Here is a 10519-nt window from a genome sequence, read left to right as displayed (position 1 = left end):
GAACAAATAAAATTAACTCGAATATAACGTAATAACAGAGAAGGTGAAAATAAAATAAAGTTAAAGAAGTTTGGTATAATCACACAACGACGGGACAAACAAGAGAGTGGTACAGATTTATGAACCCATAAGAGATGGAATGAGGAAAAGAACGAAAATACATAAACATGACGATAACAAACATTAAAAGAAAAGAATTACAAAATTCACTCCCTACCTTTCATCGAGTTTCGATTTAGACCGTATAAATGTGAACCGTGTAAAGTACAAAATTTCCACCCCATCCATTAAGTGAAGTCTTTGTGAAAAACAATATAAGGTACCTTACGAGAATTGTAGGCTATCGTTACTTATATAATTTACGAACTGTATTTATGTAATTTTTTATAGTGGACACCTTCGGCACCATGACATTTCGTGCTGGTTAGGTTAGACCCCCTCCCGCCGGGCCGGATTTTTTGACCTCCGGCTGGACCGGACCGTCGGAAGGTAGAGCACGGGAGTAACCAGACATACGCAGCACACACAAACCTCCTCCCGAGACATTCCCTTCAGGCTTCCTTCCCCGTCTAAAAAAAAGCCAACACATAAAAGTTTAAGATCGCGTGAGCTCGGACCAAGAGAAGGGTGGGGGGAGGTAAATGAGAGGATGGAAAGTTCACACAGTAATTACACGTTAACAGGGAACCTTTTACGGCAAATTATGTTTTACATAAATCGTGAACATTATGAAAAATTCTGGTGGTTCTGTGGGATTATGTAGAGTTTTGTGGTCTTGTTGTAAAAAAGGACTTTTCACACTTACAAACCAAATAAAAACTGTTCATTATTTATTGTATGTACAATCTCAAGTTAAGCTCCGAACCTGTTATTTAGGGCAACTCTCTACATCCAGTCTGTACTTGCCAGTAAAACTCCGCAAATATCCAAAGTTTGATTGAAGAGAGCTAATTGTTCACACGCGCTTCAATTGGGACCCATCCTTAGTACGCTGTCTACCGGTCCGGCGGCAATGTGTTCGAGTCAACGGAAACCACCATATTGGGGGAATTCGATATACTGTCCTACCTTTCTTCGGAGACACCATAGAGACGTCCTGATTAACGTTCGACTTACAACTCTTTCCTTGTATAGAGTCTAACTAATGTTGGTCTAATTTGGCTGTCGCGGAGTCCCCGTTTGCTAGAGAGGCGATGTGAATGTGGTACCTTTACGTATGTAAATTTGTTTGTCTTATTTCCGTACCCAGCATAAAAAGGGAGTCGCCTTTTTCACGTAATCATAGAAAGAAAAGAGCGGTCCAAGATAAACCTTAAACGCAGTCTCGGTGTCGAAGGGAAGAGGCACAGACCTTGTTCCGGGCCTAGTCCAAAGAAGTGGAGGCTCGACTCTTTAGGTAGCGGTCGCTGGAAATGCCGTCGGGTGGACTCCTTTCCTTCCGCCTCATCGGTCTAGCGTGTGGTAGGTACCTGTATTCTTCCTACTTAGTTTAGTTAGAAATTAAACATATCGGGTTATAGGTTGTGTGTGCAATACAGAGCAACCCAAAATCTAAGTTTGTGTATTGTTGTAACATTTACTACCTCATGTCGTTTTACTTTCTGTTCTACACATACATTACTTTATGTTTTATTTAATTCTATTGTTGTTTTCTGTAGATTTAGTAATTTTGTAAGTTTATATTTTAGTAGTTTTATTGTTGGGTATTTTACACTCGAGATTGGCTTCCGAAACAATTTTTACCATTCAGAAGGTAGGTGAAAGATTTTCATTCTTTTTTGTCGAGTACTAATACAGCTGATAATTACTAAGTGATAAATAGCCTGTCACACGTGGTTTTTTTATCAAAGAGATGTTCTAGTCCTTTTTGGTGTAAACTAGAATAGAAATGGTATTGACACTAGTCTCCACTGAAAAATTAAGGAAGTTTTACTGTTTCGTAAATATGTTTTTTTTACCGCAAATTATTTCTGGAAACCAGTTTTTGTTGGAATAGCAGTGAACCTTAATTTAAGAACTTGAAAATATATAAGAGAAAAATAAAAGAATTTATATCCAGAGAAAAATCAAACAAAATAATAAATAATTGACAAAATTAAAAATACATTTCGTGCACTTACGGAAACAAAGATTTTACACGTATATATCGTTGATTTGAATTGGCATATTGTGATGTTTACATGGTATATTAATTTTATTTGTTAGTGAGAAATTTACGTCGTTTGCCGAGGGTTGTCGAAAAAATACAAGGTCGATCCACGTGCTAAACCCCTTTATTACATTAACGCTAAAAGACGTCTATAACGCTAAGCTAACGCATAAAACACAAAACGCGGGTTGCCTTCAAAGACATTTTACGCCGGTATCGCCTACACAGCAGCGCTTCTCGGCTAAGAAACTTGCCAGAAACCATGCTTGCCTCCGTCGCTTGGGCTCACAGAACGCACTCTCGGCAAGAAAATAGCAAAGTTAGCAGACCAGGTGTGAGTTTTTGGTGAGCGGAAAATTTTCGAACTAAAAAAATTAGGGGGTTTGCAAAACCACTTCCCTGGGCGGGGATGAACTAAACCATCCAAAGTCGTGCTCCCACTCTACCCACCCAAGAATGCCTATGCGCGCTCCTCTCAGTATTGTCCACCATGTCCTGTCCATCGGCTGCACAAAAGCCTACCTTTACTCGTTCACTTTTGCGTCGTCGTAAACCCTACGGAAAGTGTTTTGACCGATATCACTATTTCACGTGTAAACAGTTCCGTTTATAGGAAATTCGTCCCAGTTCTTATTTATAGGTAGCGGTGAATTGTGTCATAGATTATAATTCCAACCACCGTAAGGAAGTTCCGTTGAAATAAATGACTGTGTATGCCCTCCCAGTAAGTTCACCGAAGGACTGTACTACTGTACCGCGGGGAACACAGTACAAAATGTCGGCTAATAACTGTAATCAGACCTTAGTCAGTATGTAATAGGACCCAATAAAGCGTCTATTTTGGATCATGGGCGAGGGAAAATTTTTGCCGAGAAAACTGCCGAGAAACTCCTGCCTCGTATTCTAGGCCAGGGAAAGTTTCCGGTATTAAAGGGTAGTGATCGCCGGATAGAGGCCGATCCTTCCAGCGTAGTGTACGAAGGCAGAGATCGTGGGGCGTCGGGACTCGAGCTCACTTCTTGAAGAATGTACTTAAGGCAACCCAAACAAAAGTGGTCTGGTAACATCCTTTCGAGGTAACCGTAAAGTTTTGCTGAACCGTCCACTAACCAGTAGACAGATATGGAAGAAGTACCCGTGAATGACTAAGCAATTGTTACTGACCATGTACACATCGTGTGCGTGAAGACAACCACATCTACCTGGACCCTGTGTGTTCTTCTTGTCCAGAAACCTAACTATTAAGCTAAATTCAGCTAATAGCGATCGGGATCAAGTCGGCTTGTATGAGCATCTACTGCCGTGTACACGCCGAATTGGAAATAAATATTTTTGATACGACACTTACTAAAACGTAGTGGACAGCTGATAGAGGACGTTCACAACGGCCTCGTGCTACCCTGCAGGAACTCCACGAGGTGAAGGACTGCATCTCGCCCGTGAAGGAGGACTAGAAGGTACAAGAACCAGAAGGAGGCGGCTACCCTACTTCGCTCGCGGGAAGGAGCTACTCCCCAACCCGTGTTCCACCACCTCCCACGAGGGGGCAGGAGTCTCCTTTACAGGACAATCACTCCTATTGGAGTGTCTGCACCGTTAAAGTTCTTAGTACTGGACCAAGACTTCTAGCAGGCATCTGAAACAACAAGCCAAATAACACCTGGTTTTAAATCATACAAAATCTCATACTGCCTGTGCTGCAGCACCTCTTTTCACCCTCTGTCTGAAACCAGAGCCCAGTCTGCTCTGGTTGGTTAGCTGGCCGGCTCTGTTGTGATTGGTCCACCAGCTTTGAGATGTCCCGCCCCTTAGGCTATCACGTACAATGTGCTGGTGCGTTAGCGGAAGTGTTACATGATGATGTCACTGTGTTACTGAAGTAAACAAAGGAGTACAATGGAGGCGTTTCAGGCAGGGGGGGGGGGAGAAACTCCCCAGTAGGAACTTTGGGATTTTAGCTTCTGCAAACCATTTACATGCACAAAAACCTACATAACGCAGGAAAGCGAAAACACAAAAAGCATAATAGGGCATCTTTGAATTAAATAGCTTTTTAGTACTACACATCACATTAGTAATATCAATGATTGTCACATTATCTGTGAAGCAGAAGCAGCCACAACATGCAGTTATTTGTGCTGTAAATGATGCCGAGGGGAGGAGCCACACAGCTGTCCTGGCACCGCCTCTTTTACTCCACCTCTCCTCCTCCATCTGATCAAACCTGATGACTCCAACAAGGACGATGCGTTCTGCCATCATCTGTGTTCATGTGACGGGATGCTCTACGCGGTATGTCATTCTTTCTCTTTTTGTTATGACAATCTATCATTGTTTTTGTAGAAGTTTCCTATTCATGTCCTGCTTCATGGTAAAATACATAAATACGGGAGGTGGGAGAAGTACTGAGATCTTGTACTTGAGTAAAAGTAGAAGTACCAGAGTGTAGGAATACTCTGTTACAGTAAAAGTCCTGCATTCAAAATGTTCCTCAAGTGAAAGTAGAAAAGTATTATCATCAAAATATAGTGAAAGTAGCGACAGTAAAAGTAGTCGTTGTGCAGATTGGTCCATTTCAGAATAATATATATGATATGTTTTATAATAATTGATCATTAAAGTGTTCTCAAAGCTGGTAAAGGTGCAGATAGTTTGAATGACTTTGTATACTGCAGGGTAGCTTGTGGATTTACTCCAGGTGGAACTAAAGTCTGATTTAACACTTGATTAGATTTCACATCATTCATCCACATCTGTAAAGTAACTAAAGGGATTAAATACATGTAGTGGAGTAGAAGTACAAAGTAGCATAACATTGAAATACTAAAATAAAGTACAAGTATTTTAAAATTGAATTTAAGTACAGTACTTGAGTAAAGGTACGTCACTTCCTACCTTAATACATTTGACTATGCTACTTCATGTGTTTTTTCCTTGTCACACGAATAGACATGGATGCATACTCCATATGTAAGGAGATACAACATGAAACAAATCGCAGCACCTGTAAAGAAACTAGAAGATCAAAACAAAACGGAAACACTGAGATCAAGAATACTATTGTTTATCTTCTCTGCTTGTTACGGAGGATACATTACCTCGCAGTAAAAGGCTGTGCTTCTGATTGGCTACCGTGACATCTGCACCTCACAAAGACTTCACACTTTTTGTCGGTGTGTGTGTGTGTGTGTTTATTACAATAATCACTAGCACAAGGGAATGTACCAGAGTTTACTTGGCCACATCTGGACAATACTTTCTTTAAGCCTTCTGCTGAACACAGGCGGTAATCTCTTTAAATCCACTCTGTTCCTTAGTGTTTCTCCGATTAATATTGAGGATTAGTGATAATCCTTACATGTCAAACTAACTGAAGCAGTGACTGTTTAGCACACTTAAGACTGATGAAAGCTCATGTCATGATAAAGAGGAGAAAACGCAACAAAACAAGTCCTTTAGAAAAGCTTATTACTGCATTTTACTTGCACGATTTTTTCAATTGCACTATTTTATTTCATTTAAATCTTAAGGTGCCTATATTGCATGTAGCATTTTTGGGAAACATCAACAATGAACCTACATTCACTGCCATTAAGGCTCATACACACGAAATGTGATTGATTTAAAGGTCCAATGTCATGCTTTTCCGGTTATCAGACTCTATGGTTATTACCCGTCCCCTTGTGTGTTATGAAGGTTTTTCTGCTTGTAAACGGTCTGCAGAGTCAAAACCCTCAAAGTACACCCTGTAGCGAGTAAAACTCTAACACAGAAAAGACCTCCCCAAAACGCCTCGTTGGAGATTTCTCATTTTCCATTGTTTACTTCTCGGTTATAGTGACGTAACTATTTGGACCAATCCGCGGACTTCCTCACACACACACACTCGGCGGGACGTTGCGAGGCTCGCTGCTGCGAGGAGCTGGACACTGTCTGTGTGGGGTTGGCGACACACCGCGGAACTCAGCCTGGGCACGCACACAAACTCCCAGCCAGGCTGCGGGTGTGTGTGTTCGGGATGGTTTCGCTGTGTCTTGCTGTCTCGCAGACGGCCACTGGGCTCACAGGGAGAAGGAACAACTTACAATGATCTTAGTCTAAATGTAACAAGTTAACAAGGTTTGAGTAGTAAACCAGAGAGTTTGTCGTAGAGACATATCATACACATAAGTTAGAGGACAAGATTTACCGAACAACCTTCGAGCGAAGGACGGNCACTCAGGGCTTTTTGGAGTAGATCACATCATGACCTACTACAAAAACCTAGGGGTACGCAAAGATGATTTCAGTCTAGCAAGGGTAACATCAGCAGAGGTACTCCTCTGCTGATGTTACCCTTGCTAGACTGAAATCATCTTTGCGTACCCCTAGGTTTTTGTAGTAGGTCATGATGTGATCTACTCCAAAAAGCCCTGAGTGGGAGGGTAATTTATTTACAAGAGTTGTGGCTATGTTTGTGAAAAAAAATGTCAAGTACTTGGCCACGTCCAGTTTGTCTGTGATGAGCCTGTTATCTGTCTTTATGTTTAAGTTCGAAAATCTCGTTTTGAGTTTTTTACTGCAGCCAAGCTGGTTATTGAGTAATGTCCAAAGTTCACGGGGTTTATTTTTGTTTTCCTCAGTTTTGACATTGATGAAATTCTTTTTGGCAGTTTTGATCATGGAGTTTACGTCATTTCTTAGTCTGTTTCTTTCAATTTTTAGTTCAGTCACGTGGGCCAGGAGTTCACTGCTCGTGCTTTTGGAAATCATTGACTGACTTTTATGAAACTCAGAGCATTTTTTGTCTCTGGTTTTCATGGCGGTCAGTATGCCGGAGTGCATCCACGGCTCTGCGCGATTTTTTACCCTGGTTGTTCTTAGGGGGGCCAAATCATTGAGTATTGCAGAGAATTTATTTTTGAAACCAAGCCATGTTTCTTCAACTTGCGTACCACCGAGCTCATCTGACCAGTCCAGGCTCTCCTGTTCTAGGTTAAAGGCCTCGCTAGAGTAGTTTTTCAGGTCTCTAGATATGACTGTTTTGTGACAGCCGGCCTTTTGTTTTAGCCTTTTGCGGGTACAGAATATCATATAATGATCACTTAAACCACATGCTATAACCCCTTTACTGGAGATCTTGGACTTGTCAGGTCCGTGCAGAAAGCAGAGCAGTGTGTAAAATATATATCACTCAGTATCAGTATACATTACTCTCTGTATTTGTATGCTGTAGTTTAGTAGATAACTACAAACAAAGAGTCGATATGTTTCTAAGACCATTTAGTGCTTCACATAATAAAATACACAACGGGTGTAGCCTGATTATACTTTAAGAGCTGTAGGTGTGTGTGGTAGGCTACAGTGTGTATGCGGCGGACAGACGGGTCTCAGTTGGTTTGGTGTCCTATGCTTACTTTTATACTTNTATATCCAGTCTCTGATTGTGTTACGTTATATATGAGAGTGCTCTCATACTTTAAATTGTATATATTTCTATAAATATATTTGTGCGTGTGTCCTCGCATCTGTAGCCTGTTATTGTCTCATTATACCGCACTGTCAATGAATTAAAAGTAAATATATAAGTCGTCATGAACACATCTGTCCATCCATGCCTCCTGTCATCATTGATGGACGTCTCTTTAAAATGACAGCTCAGAGGAGAGGAGTTCTCATTTCTCTAACCGCCTGCTGCTTCCCCTCCTCTCTCCTCGGTTCCCCTCCTCAGTCCTCCGCTCGCATCTCCTGTGGGCGGGACTAAGTCTCGAGGATAGGAGTCGAGGAGGGGAGTCGAGGAGGGGAAATGTAAAATATTGTACATGTGAAATAGTTGTATGTATTGATTTAAATTGACATGCATCCGCTAAGAAAAATAGTCCGTTGTTACGGTTTGAACTAACGTACCAACGGCACTGAACATATTACATATTACCTACCATATTACGTTATATACTTCTTACCTTCGATTTCTCTTATTCTTCTCCTCATTCGTCTTTGTATTTCTTCAAGTTTGTATTGTATTTCTTCAAGTTTTTATCTTGTTGGTCGAATGCACTTAAGCGTCAGCTAAATGCAATGTGTAATGATCAAAAAACCCCTCTATACTCTAGACAGCGTGGGTCAATTACCGTACAGCCAATCACAATGCGTGACGTCATTGACGTCATTACGTCGTGACGTCGTACGTCGTGACGTCACTGGTAAGAGACGGACCCCGAACACATATGGTACCCCGAACACATCTGGTACCGACAACGGCGTATACTGCCGCCCAAAATCCCCGGCCGGAAGTCCCCGGAGTTAGGGACTGGCTCCCAGCAGCTTCTACTGAAGCCTTCCGAGTAAACGGCCAGAACGCCGACACCTCCTCATCTCCACCGCTCCCATGTTTTATTTTGTGTTGACATAAGTTAGTCTCTCTGCATTTCTGCGCTGGGCTAATGCTAATGCTAAAGCTAATAATGATAATAAAATGGCAGCTTCACAAACGTTTTTGGGAGTTTGACGGGGCGTGGTTTGCATTCCGCCCAGCCAATCAGACACAGGAACCTTTTTCTCCCACGAAAGTCCCTGCTCTCTAGCAGGGACTGAAAAGGGGGTAAAAAAGGTTCTCTAGAACTANTCCGTTTGGTTTTGCATTCCGCCAGCCCAATCAGGACACAGGAACCTTTTTTTCTCGCCACGAAAGTCCCTGCTCTCTTAAGCCAGGGACTGAAAAGGGGGGTAAAAAAGGTTCTCTAGAACTAATTGAGTTCCTGGGACTTTTTGGTGTGAACGAAACTAAATCGAAGTTCTCAGGAACCTTTGTGGGAAAAGTACTTGGTGTGAACGCGCCTATAGAGTTCTTTTTAACCAAATCTCTCTCAGAGGCGCGTGGGGAGGGGCTCCTTATTTTCATCTAAAGTAACAGACAGAAAATCAGCACTTTGGAAACAGGGCTGAAACAGAGGGGATTATGGGATGCTGCAATGATCTGTTTGGTGTTTCAGCCAATCAGAGACAGGCTCTGTATATATCTGAGACCTGTGATATATTCATGAAACACAGTATAATAGGGAACCTTTAAAGCATGTCATGTGTTTTTGAATAGGCCCAGCAGTAGTTTAGTGTATTTGTTTATAGTGCCGTGGACAGTCCCCATTGATCAACTGTCACACAAAACAGTAAACGGGGCAGCTTTAGCTAACATTGCTAATTTCCAGCTGTTGTCTCCGGCCAGATGATAATGGATACCTTTTTAAAATCACAATACATCAACAGCATTAGTTATAAAGAAAGGATGAAAGACAAGTTCTGTACCGAGCAGGTGTGAGTGCAGCGTGGTGAGCACCAGCAGCAGTTTGCTGTAGACTTGTGAAGGAGTGGACCTCTCCTCCTGACTCTCCTCCAGACTCTGCAGAGCCAGGACGGTTCCCTTCTCCTGCTGCTCCGTCACCCGCACCGACAGGGAGGGGAACATCACCAGCGGCTTGAGCATGTTCTTCAACAGCACCTGACCTGCAGGACAACGACAGACACCATCACTGAGCACACTCTGACATGGATACATCGTGCTTCAGGACGCAGTATTTTCCTAAGAAACATGGTACTTAATGATCACATATCACTTATTAGAAGTGACTCTCTCTTGCTTACAAGAAAAAAATATCCTTTACCGGAAATATGAATCAAAAAGTTCACAGTGCAAACATTAGCTAAGCAACAGTGTTTGATATGTAACCGTGTACTCGAGCTGGTTCTTACTGAACAGTTTGATCTTGTGCTGCAGGTCTCCCTGGATGGCCAGAGCCTGCAGGACGGAGCACAGCACAGCAGGAGGTCCGGGCTCTTCATCTTTACTGCACGAGTGGCTCAGGTTCAGCTCCACTTTCAAGAAGGACTTCAGATCTGCAGGCTCTGCTGGGACACATCCAACAGTCACTTACAAAGCATCACACTCAGATACACTTGCTATAATATATTTTTAAATACGCAAAAACAGAATAAGCTAACAGCTCATTGACAAGTTGATTAAATGCGCCAGAGGGGTCATGAGAAAGTGACCTTATATACTGTATATCTGTAATATGTTAGCTATAACAAAAGGACGAATGGGGGGGGGGGCATGACTGGTAAGATACGTGTGGGGTCCTTTTGTCTGGGGACCACTATGCGATTGACTGCTTGAAAGCAAGGTAGTGTTTCTCATTATTGTGTTTGTTGTCCAACAAAATAATTATTAATCTCAACTATATTTGTGTTTTATTGATCTCTCTCTGTATTATTCTTTCATGTTGTGAGTAGGGATGCATACCGGTATCCGGTATTACCGAAATACCGGTTACTGGTGGCTACTGTATACCGTACCGAGATCAGATCCGGTTTCGTACTTTAAAAAAATATATATTT

General features: G+C 42.1%; 1 protein-coding gene across 1 annotated transcript in view; it reads right to left on the bottom strand.

The window, feature by feature from the left end:
- Positions 1 to 6454: 6454 nt before the first annotated feature.
- Positions 6455 to 10519, bottom strand: part of zw10 (zw10 kinetochore protein) — a 7176-nt gene continuing 3111 nt past the window's right edge. Inside the window, exons 6-8 of the mRNA XM_010779292.1 lie at positions 9875 to 10027; positions 9431 to 9628; positions 6455 to 6561 (exon numbers count right to left, since the gene is read on the bottom strand). Coding sequence (XP_010777594.1) covers positions 6455 to 6561; positions 9431 to 9628; positions 9875 to 10027 — 458 coding nt within the window. The remainder of the gene's footprint in view (positions 6562 to 9430; positions 9629 to 9874; positions 10028 to 10519) is intronic.

The sequence above is a fragment of the Notothenia coriiceps genome, unplaced genomic scaffold (assembly GCF_000735185.1).
Source record: "Notothenia coriiceps isolate Sejong01 unplaced genomic scaffold, NC01 NC01_scaffold00020078, whole genome shotgun sequence".
Taxonomy (NCBI): Eukaryota; Metazoa; Chordata; class Actinopteri; order Perciformes; family Nototheniidae; genus Notothenia; species Notothenia coriiceps.
The sequence above is the reverse complement of the archived record's forward strand: the minus strand, read 5'-3'. Positions and strand labels throughout refer to the sequence as shown.